Source organism: Ochotona curzoniae, unplaced genomic scaffold (assembly GCF_017591425.1).
Source record: "Ochotona curzoniae isolate NIBS_2020 unplaced genomic scaffold, NIBS_Ocur_1.0 contig_46, whole genome shotgun sequence".
Taxonomy (NCBI): domain Eukaryota; kingdom Metazoa; phylum Chordata; class Mammalia; order Lagomorpha; family Ochotonidae; genus Ochotona; species Ochotona curzoniae.
Window position 1 is genome coordinate 7410125 of NW_024466340.1, and position 23197 is coordinate 7433321.

General features: G+C 59.4%; 2 protein-coding genes across 5 annotated transcripts in view; both read left to right on the forward strand.

Annotated features, from left to right (window-relative positions):
- Positions 1–520: 520 nt before the first annotated feature.
- On the forward strand, positions 521–11408 carry LOC121160939 (BRI3 binding protein). The gene is made up of 3 exons (XM_040987141.1): positions 521–724; positions 7510–7612; positions 10636–11408. The coding sequence occupies exons 1-3, from the start codon at positions 521–523 to the stop codon at positions 11055–11057; spliced, it is 729 nt and encodes a 242-aa protein (XP_040843075.1). The 3' UTR covers positions 11058–11408.
- Positions 11409–22784: 11376 nt separating this feature from the next.
- AACS (acetoacetyl-CoA synthetase) overlaps positions 22785–23197 on the forward strand; it is a 30226-nt gene continuing 29813 nt past the window's right edge. For all 4 annotated transcript variants that reach the window (XM_040987142.1, XM_040987143.1, XM_040987145.1 and 1 more), the window contains exon 1: positions 22785–22957. In XM_040987142.1, the coding sequence (XP_040843076.1) occupies positions 22825–22957 (133 nt within the window). In that variant the 5' untranslated portion in view covers positions 22785–22824. The remainder of the gene's footprint in view (positions 22958–23197) is intronic.

Sequence of the window (23197 nt, forward strand, 5' to 3'; positions counted from 1 at the left end):
CTTTCCAGTGAGTACTTTCTGTCCCCCACCACGTGCGGCTAGGGCAAGGAGCGCGGCGTGGCTCGCTTTTCCGGAAGTTTCCAGTGGCCACCCTGGGGTTCCATGGGGAGCCTCGGGAGGCTTCGTTCGTGTTTTCCCACCACACACCTGAGGCCGTTCCAGGTCTTACCGGCTCACGCTACTTTTAAATCAAGTTTAAAAAAAAATTTTTTTTTTCTTTTTTCAGCCTCGGAAGGCCCACCAGGTCGGGGAAGGCTTCCGGGATGCTGGGGCCGGGGAGACCAGGCGACCTCTGGTCCCGGCGCGCTCGCCCGGTGGGTGGCGGGTCCGGGCGCGGGGCGGGGCGGGGCGTGGGCAGGGCCGGCGCCTGTGCGCGCGGGGCGGGGCAGGTGGCGCAGCGGCGGCTGGCGAGGCGACGCGGGGCTCCCGAGCGCGCCAACGCGGTCCCCGCCGGAGCCTCGGCCGTCCCCGAGCGCGGTCTTCTTCCCCGGGCGCGGCGACCCCGCACTGCCGGCCGAGCATGGGTGCGCGCGCCTCGGCCGGGCCCGGGCCCCGAGCCGGGCTCCTGCTGCTGCTGCTGCTGCTCGGGCTGCTGGCGCCGGGCGCGCAGGGGGCGCGGGGCCGCGGCGGCGCCGACAAGAACAGCTACCGCCGCACGGTCAGCACCTTCTCGCAGAGCGTCAGCAGCCTGTTCGGCGAGGACAACGTGCGCGCCGCGCAGAAGGTGGGCGCTGCGCCCGCGGTCACCTTGCCCCGGGCCGGCGCGCACCTGGCGCCCGGGGCCGGCCCGGGCCGCGCGCGGCCTCTGGAACGGGCGGCCTGGCGGTGCGCGCGGGCCGAGGGACCCGGTTCCGGGTGGGGAGCAGTGGGAGGCCCGGCCTGCGAGCCCCGCTTCTCCCGAGGGCCCAGCACGTGCGGGACGCGGGGTGCCGGTGTCCGGCGTCCTCTTGGACCTTGGTCCGGAGAGCGGCCCTGCGGGGCCCCTGCCCGCCGCGCTGACGCCACCGGCGCTGCGCTTCATTCATTCGCGGCGTTTGAATGGGCCTCACTGTAAGGCAGGCGCGCGCCCGGGCTGCACACCGCGTCCCCACGCGCCCGCGCTGCTCGGCGGCCCCGGCTCCTTCCGGCCTCCCCCCAGTCCTGCAGACGCGATGGGGGCTCCGGCTGGTTTTACTTTCGGGTAGAGAAGAAGTCGAGCGCTCCGATCTAGGGCTGTGCCTGGGGCTTCTCTCTCTCTCTCTCTTTTTTTAAAGATTTATTTTTATTGCAAAGTCAGATATATAGAGAGGAGGAGAGACCAGAGAGGAAGATCTTCCACCGTCTGGTTCACTCCCCAAGTGGCCACAAATGCCGGAGCTGAGCCAATCCGAAGCCAGGAGCCAAGAGCTTCTTCCAGGTCTCCCACGCAGGTGCAGGGTCCCAAGGCTTTGGGCCGTCCTCGACTGCTTTCCCAGGCCACAAGCAGGGAGCTGGATGGGAACCTGGGTTGCCGGGATTAGAAAAGTCACCCATATGGGATCCTGGTGTGTGCAAGGTAATAACTTTAGCTGTTAGGTCGCCGCACTGTGCCCCTTGCCTGGGCTTCTAATTGGAGTTGTCGGGGACCTTTTGGGGGGCCCCTGAAAATGGTTTTGGGCTGCAGGAGGGGTGCGTGGATTGCTCCCCACTCCTGCATGGGCCTTAGGCCCTCTCTGAGAAAGGGGAAGTTGACAGGGCCGTTTGGCTGTGGGGATGCTGTTCGCCTGTCGTTCTTCCTGGGGTTTTGAAGTTGGAGGCTGTACCAACTTCTTTGGACCTCAGTTTCACGGTCTTTTAAATGGGCTTAGCTTTTGTGGCTCCACTAAGAGGTTGCAGCTAACCAGTGGTGGGTATCTTCCTGGATCCCTCCACAGCCAGTTAGTGGGGAGCTGTTACTTGGGGCCAAGATGTGGATCTACCAGACCAGGCTTGCTAAAGACCTTCTGGGGCTAACAGGAGGTCCGTAAGAGATGGCTGGGTGATGGCGGGGAGTGGAACCTGTTGTGACTATTGTTTGTTATGACTAGTGTTTGAAAGGGGGAGACAGAAAGCTTCTGCTACTTCCCTCTGCAAAGGCGGGCCAGGCCACTGCAGGCACCTGGACTCCATCCGTGGGCCATCGTCTGCCATGCCTGACGGGCACATTAGCGGGAAGCTGGATTGGAAGTGTGGGCCTCCCTGACTTGAACTAGTGCTACCGTGTGGGGTGTGGGCGTCCCACAGGTGGGCTTAGCCTGTGGAGGCAGAGAGCTGCTTGGCCCCAGCCAGGGACCGGGAGGCGTGAGACTGAACACCTGGGACATCTTGGTGGCCAGAGGTAGCCCTGAGGCCTGCTGTGCCACGTGGCCTGCTCACACCGCACCCTGCCCTGCCTGACCCGTTGAAAGGCAGTATTTCGTCTTAGACGGAAAAGAGAGACCGGCAGAGTGAGGGGTCTTCTGTCCGCTGGTTCATTCTCTGAATGGCCACAACAACTCAGCCGGGCCAGGCTGGAGCCAGGAGCTTCCTCTGGGTGTGCTGTGTGGTTTTCTGGGGCCCAGGCAGTTCCCCAGGTGCGTCAGCGGGGCGCTGGCTCAGAAGTGGCACAGCCGAGTCTTGAACTGGCGCCCACATGGGATGTTGTAGGATGTTTTGATGCAAAACATGGCAGCAACCTCATTTCTTGTCTCACACAAAAGAAGAATTTTCATGCAGACAATTCTAGCTTGCAAAGCAGGACTTATTTAGGAAAAAAGGGAGAAAGGGCTCCTGCCATGCTGGCAGCAGGGGGCTTCACGGGTCCTGAGGAAAGCTCTGGACTTCTTGCCATAGGGGCAGGAGGAAGGAAAGAAAGAAACCCAGTTAATGGTGGAGACGGTGTGTTTTGTGCACCGTCCCCGGGATTACTCAAAGGACAGAATCGTTCCCAACGGCAGCTGGTTTCGATCAAACCTCGAGCCTGGACTGGTTAGCTTCCTCTGTCGTTCTAATGATGAGCCGTGCACTCAGCTACCACCTGTGACAGTGGCCAGAGGTGAGGACAGTGGCCCAGCCCTTGTAGATGGTGAATTGATGTTACTTAGGCCGCTGTGTCTTTTGGGGCAGGAGGATGTCCATGGGAGAAAGGTGGTCTGGGGAAATTAAGACATGGGGGAGAAAATACAATTTTATATTAAAAAAATAATAATAATGTGGGGACCAGAAAAACCCTAAGTGCCTGCTCTCCACTCTGACTCCTCAGTGTGGGTGGTGGCAGCTTTATTTGCATGGCACAGTGCTGCCCCGAGATGTGCCTTTTCCATGCAGGGTACACACCAGGATCCTGCTACCTGCTGGCAGCTCCGTGGGGGTGTCTGCTGAGTACACGGCCATGTGCAGGGATGCTTCCGTGGATCTGTGGATGGGGCAGCATGGCCAGGCAGAGAAGCCGAGCATCGGGGGCAGGGGAGGGCTGGGCCGAAGTGCAGGGCACGGCACGCTGACCCCTGTGGCCTGTGCCAATTGTGCCAAGCCTGCCTGCAGGTCACCACATTTCATCCTGCACACGTCAGGCAGGGGTCCTGGAGAAAACCAATGGGCGCCGTGGGGAAGGAGCTGGGTCCAGATCAGACGTAGTGGCAATGGCAGTAGCAGGGTGTATGTGGCCCGTGTTTGTGCCACCCACCCGTTTTCTTGCCTGGGTCCCCCAGTAAAGCATCTGGAGCAAGGCCACCTGACTGAGAGCAGCCCAGGCAAGCTGGGCCTCGGGGAGACTTGGCTCATTTGAGTTTAGGGAAAACTGGGCCTGCCGGCCTCGGAGCTCAGGTTTCCTGATTAGAGCCAGACCTGCTTCATGGATTGAATGTGAGGTTTGAGGGTGCTTAAAGAGATACCACATAGTGTAACCTACGCTAGGCTGAGAGACCTGCACTGTGCGTTCAGAGCCCTTGCTGCCGCTGGAAACGGGCTTGCGTTGCAGTCCTGCTCACAGGCTCGCGACCTGGGCCCTGCTTCTGTCCAGTGTGCACCAGCGAGCAGTCGGGGTTAGCTGTGACTGCTGAGTTGTTCAACACCAGGCCCTGAATGCTCAGAGAACAACAGGAGCGTTCATACACAATGGGGATTATGTTCACTCCCTCACAGTTACAAGCACCTGCGACAGGAGTGTTTGTTGGGCACCTGTCCAGGTAGTCACAGGGTGCAGATGGCCCACAGGATGGGTTGGTCTATGAGCGTGAATCAGCCATGGAAAAGGAGGGGCGGCTTGGTGCAGTGGCCTGGTGGTAAAGTCCTAGTCTTGCATGCGTTGGGATCCCATGAGCATGCTGGTTTGTATCCCAGCTATTCCACTTCCCATCCAGCTCTCTGCTTTGTGGCCTGGGAGAGCAGTGGAGGACAGCCGAAAGCTTTGGGACCCTGCACCTGCATGGGAGACCTGGGAGAAGCTCCTGGCTCCTGGCTTCAGATCAGCTCAGCTCCAGCTGTTGCAGCCACTTGGGGAGTGATCCAGTGGGTAGAAGATCTTTCTGTCTCTCCTTCTCTCTGTAAATATGACTTCCCAAGAAAAATAAATACTAAACATTTTAAAAAAAGAGAGAGAAGAAGGAGGGGGCGAACTTGCAAAAGCGCAAGCCTTGTAGCCCGTGACTCCGTGTGTGTGAAGTCCCTAGAACGAGAAAAGCCAGCGGGATGGAGAGTAGAGGGTGTTGTCAGGGATGGGCTTTGTCTCTCCTTGGCTGATCCGGGGTGAGGAGGAGGAGGGCAGCTGCACCACGCCGTGCCAAATTGTGATGTCACAACCCGTGGGCTCCAGGGTGGCCCACATGGTCCGTTGTGTGGGTTTTTCCAGTGGTGTGCCAGCTGGGCCGGGTGATCCCTCCCAGAAAAGTTCCGCCGTGGCAGGGTGGTAGGCAGGCACGGGGAGGGTGAGCTGGGAATGCGTAAAGCAGGCTTGTGGGCTGGGGAGAGCTGTGGCTCTTGGCACCCCATGCTGCCAATGAAGAAATTGAGGCATAAACCGAGTGAGTTCCTCGTTCCACGGTTCCACAGAGAGCTGCCCACGTGTGTGCTTAAAGCGGTTGCAGTCGAGTGTCCTGGATGGGGGAGGCCAGGGAAGAGCAAAGGTCAGCAGGGCTGGTGTGTGGCTGTGCCCGGTGGAGGCAGTGGCCCTGGTGGGGACACTGGGGCAAGGTTCACAGGTCTTTGGTTGCTGCGAAGGTGATTGCAGTGGAGCTCTGTTAGGGATGAAACTGTACCTTTTACTTTGAAAGAGAAAGATCTTGTGCTGGTGCAGCCAGACGGCAGTGACAGCCAGGACTGGGCCTGGCTGGAACCCCCGGGGGTGGCTGGGGCCCAAACACGTGGGTCGTCTTCTGTGGCTTTCCCACACGTGTCAGCTGGGAGCTGAGTCCCCGGCACAGGAGGTGGCACAGGAAGTGGCGCTCTCATACGGGACACAGGCGTCACCGTGGTGGCTTCACCTGTTCCCCAGTGCCAGCTTCCATTTTCGGTTGGTGTGGTTCCCGGTGTGTGTGCCTACCTACAGAGTAAGGTATTGTCCCGCACAGAGCACACTGGTGACCAGCAGGCCCATCTGGAGAGGGGCTTTGGTCTGCAGAGTCCCTTCCTGCTGTGGGGGCCGGCGCTCCCTGACCCCTGCGGCCAGCGGTGTGCTTTTGGTTGCTTGTGTCCCAGCTCTGGGTGGCAGGCATCCCGGGCTTGAGGTCTAAGCAGATGTGAGGTGCAGGGGTCCCCTGCTTCCTTCCTGGGCACAGGAGCAGGGAGCTGGAGCGGAGGCAGAGCAGTGGGTGCATGTACGGCATCATCCACCTGACAGCCCTTGCCGGGGCCTCCTCTGGGGCTACAGACCCCATCTGCCAATCTAGGCACGTGTGTTCCCACCAGGGCTCCCATGTCCACAGGAGGGGGCGGTCCTTTCCACCCTGGGAGAGAGCCTCTACCCAGACCTGCTGCCAGCTGCACTGGTTTCTCAGGTACAACAGGCTTCAGCACCTGCTAGCAGGCTTGAGTTACAGGGGAGGTGACAGGTGACCACGCTGCCACCCGTGGGTCACTGAGCAGTTGGCTGTGGGCTGGGCCCTTTTGGGGTCTGCACAGGCTCTGGCCTGTTTTCCACCTGAGAAAGCTGAGCCGCCAGCAGGACCAGCGGCAGAGGAATGGAGTCGTGTCCTTCCCGCGTGCCCCTCCCTCGGGCAGCTGTTGCCATGGAGACATCCGCTGGCCTTTCCTGGAGAAGCCTTCGTTGGTCCTCCATTTGGACAAGTGGTAGGCACGGCTGTGGACTGGTGGGTGTCCCAGTTGCTTGTCCCATAGGGGACCCGCAAGATCCATCGCTCAGCGACACCCAGGACGGAAGTGCCGATGGGTGCTGCAGCCCTGGTGAGCCATGAAGCCAGCAGGGCCGCTGCCATGAGTATCCCGAGCATGGGAGCGGCTGCCTGGCCAAGGGCGAGGAGTGGCCTTGGGAGCTTGGCCCCAACTTGTACTTCTCAGGGAAATGGGTGATGAGTGGCCCCCCTGTCAGTTCAGCTCTGTGCCTTACCTCTTAGCTCAATCATAGTTAATATCTACAGAGGCAGAGTGGGGAGTCTAGGATGGGTTGATTATTTTCCATTTTCTAGTTCACTACTCAAATTGCTACAGTGGTTGGTACTGGGCGAGACCAAAGCTAGGAGCTGGGACTCCATGTTCCTCCCACATGGCTGGCAGGCACCCAGGTACTTGGCTGTCCTCTGCTGCCTTCCTGGGCATGTTGGCAGGAAACTGGGTTAGAAGCTGAGAGCCGGGACGGGACTGGAGCTGGCAGTCTGACGTGGGAGACAGGGTCACAGGTGGGCAGCCCAACCCTCTGCCCCACAGTGCCCACCTGCAGAGCTGGGCAGTCGGCAGCAAGCTAGCTCAGAGGCGGTCAGCTCTCCTGGTTGCCGATTGGACCCCCGTGTCCCCCGTGCTGGTGAGGGGTTGTTGTCCTGGGGCAGACACACTGGGGGCACGCGAGCCGATGTGCCCAGCAGCACAGGTTGGGAACAGCCTGGGTTTCCATCTGTGCAGATCAGATAGCTGCCGGCGTCTGCAGTGTGAGGTCCAGTGCCCACTGAGAGATGGGATGGAAGCTTCCAGATTTACGCAGTGCTGTTGTCAGTGGGAAGCTGTGTCTGTGATCCTGTTGCTGAGCTGCTGTGTCAGGAAGCTCCAGAAGTCTGGCAGGGGACGGGCGGGGTGACCATTTTTAGAAAATATTTTATTTAGTCTTAGGATTTGAAAGTCAGAGTTACACAGAGGAGGGAAGGATGGAGAGAGAGGTTCTCCGTCTGCCGGTTCACTCTGCAGATGGCCACGCAGCCTGAGACTAGAGCGGGCCAGAGCTGGGAGCTGCTCCTGGGGGCCCAGGCCCTCGGGCATCCTCTGCTGCCTTCCCAGGTGTATGAGTCGGGAGCTGGCTCAGAGGTGGAGCAGCAGGACTGGCAGCAAGGTGGTGACTTAGCCCTCACGGTCCCTTTCTTGTCCCTGCAGTTCCTGGCCAGGCTGACGGAGAGGTTTGTCCTGGGGGTGGACATGTTCGTGGAGACATTGTGGAAGATGTGGACAGAGCTGCTGGATGTCCTTGGACTTGACGGTAGGTGCCAGTCACTCCCAAGAGGCCCAGGAGCAGACCATCAGGGTGAGGGGCAGTGCAGTGGGCACCTGTTCATGAGGCCCACGGGGGTGGCGTTTTCCCAGCAGCTGTTTAGGATGAGGTGGGGGTGAGGGTCCCACGGCAGGCTGCTTGGACTGCTTGTCTGGTCTAACAGGACCCACCGAGAAGCCAGGCACACAGGAATTGCAAGAATGGTGCGCTCCCAGAACCCTGGCAGCGGTCACTGCTGAGCTGGTGTGCCAGGGCTACTGCCATTGGGCCTGATCGGGGCCAGACGGCCTCGCCGGGCCTGGAGGGCCAAGAAGCTGCCGCCCTCTGTGGCAGCATGGTGCTCGGCGGCGGGATGCCTGGCGTTTGCACAGGCGTATATGCCCGAGGCAGCAGAAAGGAGTTCTCAGAGCCCCCTGGGGCAGAGCCCACCCAGCCTGTCCAATCCCTTGTTGCTAGCAAGTCAGACAGTGTCCTGGAAGGCTGCTCGGAGGACCAGAACGGCTGTAGCCCAGGGAGCAAGCTGGCCTGTGAGCGTAGGCCGAGAGAGGGCTGGTGTGGCTGCTGTGTGTCGGGGGGATTGTTCCCCTGCTTCGTGTTCTGGTAAGAGACTGGCATTGGTCTTGGGGGGCCACTGGGCAGAGGCAGGGAGGGAGTGAGAGCCAGCCTGGTCCTGGCTGTGGCTTGCAGCCATGCCCCCCTTTGCCCCCTTTCTCCTGGGCCATGAGTTCTGTCCTTACCTGTCCCTCTGGCAGGGTCGGTGGCACAGACTCAGAGTCCCATCGAGGATGACGGATGCCATCCTTGGCAGGGCATATGCTGTGTGCCAGCTTTATGCCCATAGGAGACCTTGCCCCTCTCTGTCCTAAGATTCTTCGATACCACCACCTTCCTGTTGTCCCAGCATGCCCCGTGCTCTACCAGGTTGATGGGAATTCCTAGAATGGTCCCCTTTGCCCTGCTTCCCCCAGGGTCCAGGCCATCCTGTGCACTTGGGCTGTCCAGGACCGCCTTCCTGCCTCCACCCCCAGGTCCGAGTTGCCATTTGTGTTGTTGGGAAGTCTGTAGTTGCCTCCTGCCCAGGACCCATGTCTGGGTCTGGTGAGTGACCAGAGGGACAGGGCAGACAGCCATGCTCATGGGCTGTGTGTTGGCCCTAAAGGACACACTGCCCAGAGCAAAGGTTGAGGGACCGGGGGACCAGGTTCAGCCTCCGGAGTCTTCTCCTCATGGGGTCACACGGGATGCATGGGATTCCTCCATCCGTGAGCTGTGACGACCCGAGTGGACTTTCCTCGGCCAGGGGCGCTCAGCTCTTGGGCCTCCTGCTAGGGCTGGTTGTGTGGGCACCCAATGCCCGTGGCTTCCCCACATCCCCAAGGAAGGCAGGCGCTGGTGGCAGTGTCTGCTGTGTGCACATCTTTGGCAGACTGTACCCTTGCCTGGCCTAGGGCCTGGCACACGAGGGCCCTCTGCCAGACCAGCAGGAGGAAGAGCCAGTCCCAGGGAAGAGTAAGACCCCTAAGAAGGGGTACCGCAGCTGTGGCCCCAGAGTCTAGACGCGGCTGTGCTGAGAACAGGGCCAAGTGCTCTGATTCTGCTGCCTTTGGTCCTTCTACAAGGTGGGACATTCAGACCAAGGACACAGGGCAGCAGGGAGAAGACGGTTTTGTGCAGAGAGGGCCAGAGGCTGCACTGAGGCAGGCCTGGGGCACCCGGGAGGTGGCAGGGCCCTTCACCCTGCAGCCTGCTGAGGCAGCCGGGCCCGTCCCCACGGTGACCCCAGCCTCCGGCCCCCAGAGTTGGAGGAAAGGTGTGTTGCTCACAGGACAGTCACACATGCCCCTGTAAGGCCTGCACACCCCACTCTACAGATGGCCTTGAGGCTGAGTCATGAGGATGGCTCGTCCCTGCTTGCTGTTGCCCCACTCGGGAGCCTATTTCCTGCCTTCCCACCTGGTTCCATTGGGTTCAGCTGCTGAGAGGCCCTGCTGACTCAGGATACCTCCCTGCTCCGGCAGAGCATCGGAGGCGGCTGCGCGGCCACGTGGGAGGATGCTGTACAGCCCGCAGCACCCTGGGGCCGTTCCTGGCCCCTCATGGGGCATGGCTGAATCAACACATCGCCCAAATGCAGCAACCGCATGCAATCCGAGTCCACGCTGGCCCAGGGCCTTCCACTCCTGTCACCAGTGAACCGCGCAGCAGCAGATCTGATAGCAAGAAGCTGCCCGTGGCTTGGCACGAGACACGGTGTGGGGAGCCTCCCTATCTTTTTTTTTTTAAGATTTGTTTCTTATTATTGAAAAGGCAGATATACAGAGAGAAGGACCTTCCATTCACTGTTTCACTCCCCAAGTGGTCGCAATGGCCGGAGCTGAGCTGACTTCAAGTCAGGAGCCAAGAACTTTCTCTGGGTCTCCGTCTTGGGTCCAGGGTCTCAAGGCTTTGGGCCGTCCTTGACTGCTTTCCCAGGCCATAAGCAGGGAGCTGGATGGGAAGTTGGGCTGCTGTGATTAGACCCAACTATGTGGGATCCTGGCACATGCAAGGTGAGGACTTTAGCTACTAGGCTATTGTGCCAGACTCACAGGCTCTCAGTCCTATAGCCAGGAGCAGAATCGGGCAAGCATGGATGCCTGCATCTGTGATGAGAGCGGCTGGCACTTCCCGGGGTGAAGCGAGCTTGGCTTCTGTGTCGTTTTCCCACTGTGTGTGATGCATAAGTTCAAAGCATTCCTATGCCTGGGGATTTGTGTTTTAGCAGGGAAATGTATCCCCAAAAGTTTGCCTGCGCAGGTGCCGGGGCCCAGGGCCTTGAGCCCTCCTGTGCTGCCCTCGCAGGCCGTGAGCAGGGCGCTTGATCAGAAGCGGAGCAGCCTGGCAGTGAACTGGTGCCCGCGTGGGATGCTTGCAGTGCAGGCGCAAGTTGAATCCTCTGTTAAACGATTGATCGCTCCCTGCCTGCCGTGCACGTGACCAGCCTCCCTCTGCTTCTCTCTTCTGTTCCACAGTCTCCAACATGTCCCAGTACTTCAGCCCGGCCTCGGTGGCCAACAGCCCTGCCCGTGCGCTCCTGCTGGTCGGCGTGGTCCTGCTGGCCTACTGGTTCCTGTCGCTGATCCTGGGCTGCACCTTCAGCGTCCTGCACCTGCTGTTCGGCCGCTTCTTCTGGGTGGTGCGGGTCATCCTGTTCTCCATGTCGTGCGTGTACATCCTGCACAAGTACGAGGGCGAGCCCGAGAACGCCGTCCTGCCGCTCTGCTTCGTCGTGGCCGTCTACTTCATGACCGGGCCCATGGGCTTCTACTGGCGCGGCAGCTCCGGCGGCCCCAGCGTGCAGGAGAAGCTGGAGCTCCTGGAGAACCAGGTCAGAGTGCTCAACATTCGCCTCAGCAGGGTGCTGGAGAGCCTGGACCGCGCCAAGGACAAATGAAGGTCAGCCAGCCCCCTGGGTGCTCTTCTACCAGCGCGGGCTCTCGGGAAACATAAAAAGAGGGAAAAAGGAAAAACAGCAACAGACCGTAAACATTATCAATAAACGCTGCGGAACGTGAGCGTGGCGCTTGGGGAGGGTGGCTGCGGCCGGCGGCAGCTCACAGGAGACGGCGTCAGTGACTGCACCAAGCGTCACTAGTGGGGAAAATATTTTTTAATCAAAGGCGATCACCACATTAGCTGTACAGAAAGGAATTTATCTGTGCATAGAGCATAGTTCACTTTTTTTCGAGCATTTAAATACATCTTTTGTAAGGTTTTTTAAATAAAGGTGGATGAGTCAAGTTTATTAAGACTTCACACTGAAGGAAAGAATATGCCCGTTTGATGTTTTGGAAATGCTTCCATGCGTTTGTCTCTGCAGCGCAGGGACAGGCAGGCGAGCTTGGTGTGCGTAGATACGTGTACCAGAATGGAGCCCCATTTTACAGGTTTGGGGCTGATGCTGACCTAATGACTGTTTCCTTTGCGGGTGAAATGCTTCGGGGACCCAGGGGCCAGCAGCTTTCCATTCCCCGAAGACCTGAGTGTCTTTGTCCTGTGTCCTTTGGTATTTTTTAAGCTCAGCATTCTTGGGAGGAAACGCCAGGGGCTGGGAAGGTGATGAGGGTCGCCCCAGCTCCTGTTCGCTGCCCTGTGTCTCGGGGCCTGCACAGAAAGCTGTACCCCAAGTGTTTTTGTTTCATTTCAGTTTTGGTCCAGTCAGGGCCTCAGAAGGAGGACCCGCCGACATGAGCAGCTCCATTCTGGCTGTTTGCAGAGTGGCCCGGGGGGTGCTCAGACCTGCTCAGACGAGCAGACCTAGGGAGACCCCGCCATGGTGACGCATGTGCCATGCCTTCCGTCTGGACCTGCTGTGTGTCCTTCTGTTAGATGGCCTCTGGGGATGGGGGGCAGCAGCCGAGGGGGCCCAGGCAAGAGAGCTTCTCAAGGCTCAGCTCCTTGCGAGTGGCAATGCGCCCTCACTGGGATCCCATTAGGAAAGGGAGCCGGTGTGTGCAAGCTGGCCTGGCACCTTCACCAGCACATCCTGGCAGCCCTCAGAGCCCTGCCTTTGGGTTTGTAGGAACCCCTGTCAGATCCTGTAGAACCAGGACCTCACAGTCATCCAGGTACCAATTTGAAGAAAACCGAGCTGTCTGCCAGCTCTTGCATGTCTCTGAAGTTCCTGTTGTGGTGGCAAGGCCTGGATGGAGCTGTGTGTCTTTAAGGGCCCAGTCTCTCTGGCGTTCAGTTAGTTCCCTGAAAAGCATGCCTGTTTTCTAGGCATTGCTCACATCGGTCTCCATCCAGGATTCTGGCTTTTGTGTCACACAGACAGGTCCATGTTAGCACGGGGGTGAGTGACATGGGCACATCCCTGCCCTCCTTCCCCTGCACATCTGGCTGTACCCACTAGGTGCCCGAGATACCGCTGTTCCCCATTCTCCACCGAGATGCACAGGGCACGGTGTCAGCAGCCACCACGTGGCCTGAGGAAGGGCCCTGTGTCTGGGCGTCGGGTCGGAAGCACTGAGCGCCGAAGTCTGGGCTTGCCTTGGTCGACAGCTCGCTCTGCTCTGCTCTTCTCGGCAGCATCCTCACTGCGCGGCTGACAGCTTTCAGTGGTTTGTAGCACCCAAGTTCCACTTCTGTTTGGGACAGTGCTTGACCCCAAGGCCACGGAGTTCTTTGTTTTCTTCCTCCATCCCGTGGACACTCTGCAGGGCCTTGGCCTTCCCTCGCCATCTCTCTCTGTCTTTTGTATGTGGAAAAATGTATTTTTGTACCATTTCTCATACCTGTAAGAAGGACCTTTGTGATCCCTTCAGAGCCAGAGAGCCTGCCAGCATGGCACCTGGTAGAGTGTGATTCCAGAATATTCGGATGAAAACAATGTTGATCTGGTTTGAAATGTGTGTGTCATAGGGGGCCCGGGGTTTGCATGGCCAGGCCCGTGCTCAGGGGGTGTGTGCCCCAGGGGAACAGCATGGCCTGGCCCCTGCTCAGGGTGCCTGAGGCCTTGAGGGGTGCTGTGGGTGCTGCCGCCTTCCCATGTCCCCTGGTAGGTCATACTAGGTGGCTAAGAGACATTGCCAAGAGGTGAATGCCCTGGGGAAGGCTTTTGCTGGGTTCCCCTGGTCAGTGAGAAACACAGGGGCCACACAGGGCCACCAGCAGCCTGTCCCATGCTGGCAAAGGTGGGGCAGGGCAGCACGGTGGTGGGAAGTACCAGTCAGCAGGTCAGGGTAACAGCGTGACCTGCAGCCTCCTGCACTGCGATGTGTTTCACTTAGTGGAGATGGACAGCTGTCCTGGGGTTGGTGCCAGCGCACCTGCTAGGCCAACACCTGCTAGGTACTTGCCAAAGGGTTTTGACCCAGCTGACTTCACCAGAAAGCCAGCTCTTGCCCTCTGGCTGAGGTTCCTCCCGACCCATACTTGCACAACACTGATGTTTCTGGGCAAGTTTGAATGATCCGACCTGCGCGTCCTGCGCGTCCTGCGCGAACAAAACTGAAGAACTGTAGTGACATCACAGGTTCTAACAGGACCCTCTTGGCTCGTGCTGGGTAGTCAGCCGGGGGCAGAAACCCAGTTGTGCCCAGCACACCACTCTCCTGGTTCCTCCTGGCTGGGTCATTGGAACCAGGACCTGTGTCAGCACCAGCTTTTCTCTTGTGGCACAAAAAGCCAACCGTCATCTGTGGCGTTGGCTGAAAACCTGTGGCAGCTAAGGACGTTGTTGGCCGCTGTTCCCGGGCTCGGGTCCAGAGGTTGTTGGTGTCAGTTTTAGCGTCCACCTGTGTGCTCGGTCCCAGATCTCTTGGAACGGCCGTGGTGGTCAGCACACGCTTCCAGCCCAGCAACGGTTCCCTTTTTCTGAACTGGAAATCGGTTATAATTGGGAAGGCAAACACCCATTAGCAGAAGCACATCCTTAGCTCAGTTGGTGTTGGGTTACACCGACTGGTTACACATTTTCTATAGGATCGAATTGGATGCTGTTGCTCCATTTGATTTAAACACAGTGGTGTGGGAGATAATGAGTTCCACCTGGAAACTGATTCTACAAGTACTTTCAACAGACGTGAATGTATTGGGCTTATTATTATTTTTTTTTTCGGCAAAGCGGTATCTAATTCCTCTTATTTATAAACCACCGGCTTTGGTGTTATGTAGAGGTATTTGTAGATCGATTTCAGAACAGAATTAAAATATTGTGAAAATTATAACTTAATAAATGTTTGTTGTAATTTGGTTGTGTGGACTTTAATGTTTTATTATGATGGTTTTCATTAGTGGATGGAGGCTAGATGGTATGGATTAAATAGATGATTCTGAGAACATGACAGTAATTTCATCCCTGTGTGTACCTCTTAAATCCCTCTGTTCGAGCCGAGCATCGGTAGACCACCCAGTGATGGCCGGGGCCGGCTTGATGGAGGAATCCGGATGAGCTGCTGGAGGGAGGTGTGCCGGCCTCAGCTGGAGCTGGCCAGTCTGACCTGAGTTTCACATAAGCAACCTACACTCTTTTTTAACTAAGTGTACTGCAGTTTTGCTTTAAAAGATTATTTATTTGAAAGAGAGATCTTCCATCTGCTTCGCTCTCCAAATGGCTGTAACAGTTAGGGATGGGCCAGGCTAAGGCAGTAGCATGGAACTCCATCCGTGTCTCCCCAGGGGTGCAGGCCACCCTCACCTGCGCTCACAGGAGGAACTGGACTGGTAGTGGGGCAGCCGGTTGCAAACCCCCCGTGCTCTTAGGGACACCGATGTCACAGTAGTGGCTTAGCATGCTGTGCCTCGACAGCGCTCCCAGGTGCTGCCCGTGACCTAATCTCAAACTCAAGCTCATCGTGCTCTGCGTTTATTTGCTAAGTTGGACAGCCCCATTAGGGTGGCGTGACTGGTACTCAGCCCTCCAGGGCACCTTGAACTTGGGTGCCACAGGCTGTTTCCTCACAGAACGCTAGCAGCAAGGTTGACAAGAGGGTAACCCCAGTAAACCAACTTGGGCCCTGAGTGCTGCCAGCAGATCCCATACCATACACGGGGCTGGGCGAAGCTGGCCCCTGTGACATCGTGGGAAGGTCCTGGCACCCTCTGTCGCTGGGAGAGTGGGCAGGTGACCCCTGGGGCCAGGCACGATGCAAGACAACTCATCCACTAGTGTGAGCAGCAGCACGGGGTGTCCAGACAGAAATCTGAATGAGCAGGGGTGTAACTCATCTGAGTAAAAGCCTGGGATTTAAAACATCTTTGCAAGAATATATTTTTGAAAAATGAAACCTAAATAAAGCAGGAGCAAGACCTTCCAGGACCCAGGGAATGCAGGGAGAACTACAGGCCTGTCGTGGGGGTGCCAGAGGCCTGACCTGGTGCCCCTGGGCCTTTGTACTCACGTGTGCCCAGTGCCCTGTCCTGGTGGGCTTTCCCATCAGCTAAGACGGGCCATGTGATGTTCCAGATGTCCTGTCTGTCACCTTCCCTGTCACCACTACATCCGGTCACCACCTTTGTGGCCCCTCCCTCCGGCTGAGCCAGGCTGAGGACGGCCCAAAGCCTTGGGACCCTGCACTTTGTGTGGGAGACCCAGAGGAGGTCCCTGGCTCCTGGCTTCAGATCAGCTCAGCTCCGGCTGTTGTGGCCACTTGGGGAGTAAACCAGCAGATTTCCATCCTCCTCTCATCTGCTTCCTTACCACAGGCAAGTTTGTGGTCTTGGACAGAAATGGGTCTTGTTGGTATTAGAAATTCTAGAATGTTCCAACTTCCTTAATAGTCAGCATTGGCCATTTGCCTTCCTCCCTGTGGCTGGGAACGAGGACACACGCCCATGGCCTCATGCTGCTGGATGCCTTCGTGCTTGAATGTTGGTGTGCCCATGACACCCCGGGCACAAGCACGTGCGGGGAAACGCCCACTGCAGCCCAAGGAGCCCGCACGCTGCCAGAACCGGCTGCAAAGAGAAACCGCTGCACAGAAGTCGCCTCCCTGGCATTTAAGAAGGCGTGACATGGCCTAGGAAAAAGGAAGGCCACAGCCAGCGCTGTCTCCTCGTCCTCACTGTGTCCTGTCAGAGGATGACACCGAGTGCCCCAAGCTGCCCTGTAGGGCGACTGCCACCTCTTCCTCAAGTTGCAGCCGGGGTGCTCAGTGGCCTGCTACAGCTTAGGAATGCTCCCAGGGTGTTGCTGCGAGGGGCACTGAAGCCCTGGACCCTGCCTGCAAACGCCCGGAGCCCTGTCCTGCACGGTCACCATGCGTGCCCCCTGTCCTCCTCCGTCCCTGGCATCTCATCTGGGCAGCTGGGCCCTGCCCCGGGAGGCTCGTTGGTGGCCCCTGGGCTGGGGGTCGGGGAGGACACGGTGGTCCCTTCCGGGGCCCTCCTGTGCCGCTCGCCCCGCAGCCTGGCTGCTGCCACAGCCCGTGCCTCAGGACCCCCGAGCGGCAGCCCCTGCTCTCCTGCGCCCAGCCCAGGAGCACCACCACTTGATGGGTGGGCCTGCCGGCCTCCCTCCGCCCACCCCGCGCGCCGAGTCCGGCTGCTCCCACACGCGCAGATCTGGAGGAGGAATTTTCCAGCCTCCTCAGACGCCAATCCCCCGGTTGGCACTAGGCGCCCCTGGAGCATCCGGGTGCGGACACGTTGGGTTGTCAAGGTGACGGAGCCCGGGGGCCCTGGGGAGTCAGAAGGTGACCCGGCTCCGATTGGGCACACCCTTTTCCGAAGTCCTTTCCGGATTGGCTGGGAGGCGCGGCCCACGCACCGGAACGCCGTGCGATTGGTTGGCGCTCACGCCAGCTTTCCTTGCTGCCTCGGCCTGGGCTGATGTGAGGCCAGCTCTCCGCCAGCCAATCGCAGGGCGAGCTGTGTGTGGCGCGTGCGGCGGCCGGGATCCCTCCGCCGGCCGCGCCACCGCCCCCGGACGGCGCGGGCAGCAGCGCGACGGGGCGCGGGCAGGACCGGGCGGCTGGAGGGCCGAGGGCGGACCGAGGGCGGGCCCCGCGGGGCTTCTCTCGGAAGTCCAAACCTCTGGCGCGGAGAGTCTAAAGAGGGAATTCGAAGAATCCGTCCCTTATGCCTGCGCAGATCCTCACACGCTGGAACCCACACGTGCACTTACCGTGCATCAGGGAAAAGTGTAAATATTTAAAAGGAGCGAATGGATTGTGAAAGTAAATAAGTAGGAGAAAAAAGCAAAAACCACTTCAGTGCCCCAGAAGTCCAGGGGAAGTGGCTGTGGCACACTCCGAGCGGACCACAGGACCTGGCTCGGCATTTTTTTTTTTTTTTTAGATTTTTAATTTTTATTGCAAAGTCAGCTGTACAAAGAGGAGGAGAGACAGAGAGGAAGATCTTCTGTCTGATGACTCATTCCCCAAGTGACCGCAACTGCCGGTGCTGTGTTGATCCGAAGCCAGGAGCCAGGAGCTCTTCTGGGTCTCCCATGTGGGTGCAGGGTCCCAAGGCTTTGGGCCGTGCTCAACTGCTTTCCCAGGCCATAAGCAGGGCGCTGGATGGGAAGTGGAGCTGCCGGGACTAGAACCGGCGCCTATATGGGATCCCGATGTGTTCAAGGTGAGGACTAGCTGCTAGGCTATTGCGCCGGGCCTCCTGGCTCAGCATCTTAAGTCCCATCAAGGTAGGGGGAGCGGGGCAGTAGCTGTGCTGGGCGGCTGGGGGCTCCTCTTTTTGCTGCTGACTTGGGGGGCCACTCTAACCCGGAACTTGTGTCTGGAGGTCTCTTGCTGGTATCATGTAAAAGCCACAAAGAAAGGGGGCACACGTGCCTGTGAGAGAGAACAGATTTCTCGGTATCTTATCAGCCGCGGCCTTTCCTGCCCCAGCAGGCCAGGACACCCTGGGGGCTGTTTCATAATCCTGTCTTCTGGAAGCCTGCCTTTAGTGAAGCGAGATCGCAGAACTTGCCCAAGAGCAGACCGTGGCCAGCTCCAGCCGGAGGGTCACGGAGGGTCAGCTCACCTGGCCCCTGCTTCTTGTCCTGTTCTGGGAGAGTCGAGAAGGGACAAGTGAAGAACCGAGGGGGCTTGGCCCTGGGCCGTGATGTCCGGGCCCCTGGCAGGGGCGGCGAGAGCGTTGTAGTCGCCGTTGGCTGGCGGCCGCGGTGTGTGTGTCAGGTGACCGGGCAGAAGCTCGGTTCATGGATAGCTGACTGGCCAACTGAAGTTCACTGAAGTTGCAGGCTCGTTCAGGGTTCCTCCGCTTCTGAGAGCCGTGCTGTGGGCCGAAGCTCCTCGACCCGCGCCCCATGAATAAGAAAGTGCAGCCTTGCCATTTCTGTCTTGGGGATAAGAAAATTTGCCAACACCTTCCTGTGCTTTGTACTGGGAAACCCCGAATGGGGCCCTCAGGAGGGTCCACCGTCCCGCCTCCCGCCGCCAGGGCCCCTCTGCTCAGGGTGTGCTGGGACAGGGTGCACAGCTCGCTCTCCAGCCTGAGGCTGTCTGAGCCTGTGTGTGGGGTGACTGGACTCCGTGTCCAGGCGAGGCCACGGGGCCCCGGCCATCCTGGCGGGCTGGGGAGGTCTGTGTGTACAGGGCCCTCCGGGGGTCCACGTCAGCCAGACATGTTCATTGGTTCGTCCAACAGGCCTCTGGAGGCACCTCTCCACGGTGGCCTCGTCCGAGGCCGTGGACCCTGTTCCGAGGCAGAGCCACCAACTGTCCCCATCTCTTCCTGCCCTGTTTCTGTGCAGTGAGCTGGGCTGCGGGACCGTGTTCTCTGCCTTCCAGTGCTGGGTGGCTGAGCTCTGAGCCACCACCATAGCACACCTGGCCTGTGGTCACCGCCACCTCCGCCCAGTTCCATCAGCCCTCAGTGTGCCTGGCCTGTGGTCACCCACCGCCACCTCCGCCCAGTTCCATCGGCGCTCGGTGTGCAGGGCAGGCTGGTGGTGCAGCCACCCTCGGGGATGGAGCTGGCGCTCCAGTTGGAAGCAGCTCTCACCTTCCTGTGGCCTGGCCGATACAGCCACAGGGGGGACTCTGTGAGCCGCTGGCCCTGTGTGCCTCTCACTTCCCCTTCAGCCACCCTCAGCAGCCCTTGGATTGAGGCCTGGGCAGAACCGAGTGGGTACAGGAAGTTGTACCCGTCTGGCAAGTTTCAGCGGCATGTCTTCCAAAGTGTCAGCATACATGGCCATCTGCAGATCCCCAGCTGGGCAGAGACAAATGTATCACCATGTGTGTGGTGTGGGACCCCTCCCCAAACCCAGGAGCACAGACACCCGGCAGCCAGAGGAAGCTTTCCAAATGTTGTCAGATCCCTGGTCTTGCCCACGGCTTCTCGGCACACCTGGAGTGAGCCCGAGACTCCTCACCCTGTAGCCTCCAGCTGGCCACTTCCCGCCTGAGCATGCCAAGTGTGCCTCAGGCCCTTGGCACTGGCTAAGCCCTCTGGAAGGTTCTTCCTAAAGGCCAGTACTACGGGCCCAGTGTGGTGGCCTAGCAGCTAAAGTCCTTGCCTTGAACATGCCGGATCCCGTATGGGTGCCACTTCTTTCTTTCTTTCTTTCTTTCTTTTTTTTTTTTTTTTTTAGTTTTAATTTTTATTGCAAAGTCAGCTTTACAGAGAGGAGAGACAGAGAGGAAGATTTTTTGTCTGATGATTCACTCCCCAAGTGACCACAAGAGCCAGTGCTGTGCTGATACGAAGCCAGGAGCCAGGAGCTTCTTCCAGGTCTCCCACGCAGGTGCAAGGTCCCAAGGCTTTGGGCCATCCTGCACTGCTTTCCCAGGCCACAGGCAGGGAGCTGGATAGGAAGCAGGGCTGCTGGGGTTAGAACCGGCACCCATATGGGATCCCAGTGCGTTCAAGGCAAGGACTTTAGCCACTAGGCCATTGCGCCAGGCCCATGGATGCTGGTTCTAGTTCTGGAGGCCCTGCTTCCCATCCAGCTCCCTATTTGTGGCCTGGGAAAGCAGTCAAGGATGGCCCAAAGCCTTGGGACCCTGCACCTGTGAGGGAGACCCGGAAGAAGTTCGTGGCTCCTGGTTTTGGATCGACTCAGCTCCAGCTGTTGTGGTCACTTGGGGAGTGAGTCATCGGATGGAACATCTTCCTCTCTTTCTTCCTCTGTGTATTTCTGACTTTGCAATAAATACATAAATAAATCTTAAAACCAGCACTAGGCTGGGTGACTTGCCTCACTGAAATGTCAGCTGGTGCCAACTTCATTAAGGAGTTGCTGCTCTGGCCGCTTCTGAAACGCCCACCACTCCCCAGGCATGCTGTTACCTTCCTCTTTTTTTTCTAACTGAAAAACGAAACAGAACAAAACAAAACAACTCTCCGTGGTGTGTAGCCCCCAGCCAGTCGCCACCCTCGGACAAAAAGGGGTGCAGGGTGGTCTGCTGTCCCCCCTCGCGTCAGTGGCAGAGGCAAGGCTCTGCCTGCCGGGCCCATGGTGCCCTCAGTGCTGGCACTAACACGGTGCGTGGCACGGGGCAGGTGTGCAGCACACACAGTCTATTAATAAATGGATGGATAATCTTTTTGGGCACGAGGCCAATTCAGGGCAGCAGAATTCTCGAGAAATATCGGCCTAGAGTTTCCTCTTGACCTGCACTCCCTGCTCCGCTCAGCTCTTTCTCATTCGTTTAGGAGTTTGTGGGGGTGGTGAGCAACAAAGAGTTGCTCTATGCAGCATTACAGGACCAGCCGCGATGCCCACCCCTCTTCCTGCTCGCCTGGCAGGCACTCAGCCCTTGTGATCCCCTGCCACGTGGACGTGAGGACAGGCAGAGACCGAGCAGGAAGCAGGTGTGGTGGAGGAGCCTGCTACGGGCGGGCCCCGAGCATGGCAAGGGCATGTGGTGCTGCCCGAAGTGCTGACTTTCCAACCCAAGCCCTGACTCCAGCTTTTAGGTAAAATCTTTTCCTTTGAACACACAAAGTAACAAAACCGAATAAACAAAAACGCACAAAAACCCAAGCTGGTTAAAACAAGAGCCACATAGAACGTAGCTGGGACCTACCTGCCTGCAGCATCTGATGGAAGCCGTGGGGGTTTAAAATCACGGCTGGGGCTCTGTCCTCCCCTGGGTCACAGCAGCACGGGGGCGCTGGACTTCCTAGCTGATGCTGGTGGCTGGCTGCTTTGAGCCAGGGGGCCGGGGCATGGCAGGTGAAGGCCCCCAGGTGCCACATGGCAGGTGGCGCAGAGGCAGGGCACGCGGTGTGCAGTGTGGTAGCGTGCGTGGCTCGGTGTGGCAGTGTGTGTTCCAGCAGATTCCTTCTGGTTGCAGCCATGTTAGTCCTTGAGGACAGTTCCTTTTCCGTCTTCTTTTTATTGTCTCAGCGTGTTATGCAAATGTCCAGATGGCAGCTGAAGTCAGGGTGCAGACCCTAGGTGCAGGTGGACCCTGACGGAGCGATTCCAGTAGCCTGGGCGGCAGGGGTGACTGCCCCGAGTGACAGCCACTCTGCCTGTTCCAGCTCTCGGTTAGCCCGCCATGAGATTGTTCCGGAGCGGCCCGGGGGGCAGCTGGCCCTGTGGCTTCCTCTCCCACACCTGCAGTCTAGCCCTTGGGGAACCTCAGGCTGTTCCCAAGGTCTCATGCCTCTGTCGTGGGACTGCTCTCCACTCGGGCCAGGGGGCTTGGCGTGCTTGCGTCATTTCTTCTGTTGGCTAATGGCTGACTGTGCAAGACCTTGGAAAGCCTGCTGGGTGCCATGGCAGGGAGATGGTAAGGAACAGAGACTGGTGCCAGCATCGTGGCATCAAGGGTGAAGCTATGTCTCCATTTCTCCCTCTTTTTCTAACACTACATTTCCAATAAATGCGAAAAGACAGGCCTGACACAGTAGCCTAGCAGCTAAAAGTCCTCGCCTTGCATGCGCTGGGATCCCATATGGGCGCTGGATCGAATCCTGGTGGCCCACTTCCCATCCAGCTCCCTCCAGTGTTCCTTCGGTTGTGCATTCCTGGGTCGGAGTTGTGCGGGGGACTGGCGAACCAGCTGGGAGGTTATGGACCAAGGTCAGGCTCCTCCGGATCGCAGCCTGGCAGGCTCAGCAGTCCCAGGCCGGCCGCGCGGACCCCGGGGGCTCACCTGCAGCCTCTGCCCGCCTTCGGGACTCCTCTGGGCTCACCCACTCTGGGCTCACCCCCGGCCCTGGACACTGCCTGGGTCCGAAGCCAACTCCTGGGGCCCTCCCTCGTGTGCGTCCCGAGGCCCACAGGCACGCTGCCTGGGAACACTGCTCTCGTCAACAAGAGAAAATTCACGAGTGCCTGTGCCCGTGTGCCTTATAACCGCGTGTGATGCCCCCCTGCCCACTCAGTGCAACGAGAACAGCTCAAAAAGCAAACGGGACTAGCGGGGGACGTTTACTTCGGCTCAGAGCCACTCTGCCTGCACGCCCGGTCGCCTCGCACCGCGCGTTTGCGCCACGGCCGCTCGCGTTCGCGAAGGAAGCCGCGGCGGGCCCGACGCCCCGCCCCTCGCGCCTGCGCGCACGCGCCGTCCCCGCGGCGGGCACTCTTTGCGCCGCGCGTCCGGCGGAGGGTTACACGCGCTGGGCGGCGCCGGCCGAGGCGGGGCGCGCCGGGTGTCCCGCGGGAACGGCGGCGGCGGCTCAGACGTGCGCTCCCAGCCGCCAGCGCCCCAGCCCCGGCCGCCAGCGCCCCGAGCCGCCCCCCGCCGGCCCCCAGCGCCCCAGCCGCCCCCCGCCGGCCCCCAGCGCCCCTAGCCATGTCCAAGGAGGCGCGGGCCGGGCGCGACGAGATCATGGAGGGCCAGGTGATGTGGGAGCCGGACAGCAAGAGGACCACGCAGATGGACCGCTTCCGCGCGGTGGCCGGCGCCGCCTGCGGCCTGGCGCTGGGTGAGGCGCGCCCCCCGCGCCGGGGTCCCTGGTTGCTGGCCGAGGAGGCCTGGGGGGCTGTCGGTGGTCAGTTTCCCGTCCCTGGACCCGGAGGTCCGTCTCCCGGGGTGGAGGTGCTTCCCGAGCGCCGCATCGCCTGTGCGCGCGGGGCTGCCCGCTCCCCGGAGGAACACCCCTTCTAGGTCGGTCAGGGCCTTGGCTGGGGGCCCCTTCTGGGCCAGGGCCTTCGGTGCTCTCCCC

Bases quoted from the DNA above. Each gene is read 5' to 3' on its own strand.
- LOC121160939 (XM_040987141.1), top strand. From the start codon at position 521: ATGGGTGCGCGCGCCTCGGCCGGGCCCGGGCCCCGAGCCGGGCTCCTG. The intron at 725-7,509 runs GTGGGCGCTGCG...TTGTCCCTGCAG, and splicing joins ACGTGCGCGCCGCGCAGAAG to TTCCTGGCCAGGCTGACGGA. The intron at 7,613-10,635 runs GTAGGTGCCAGT...TCTGTTCCACAG, and splicing joins GGATGTCCTTGGACTTGACG to TCTCCAACATGTCCCAGTAC.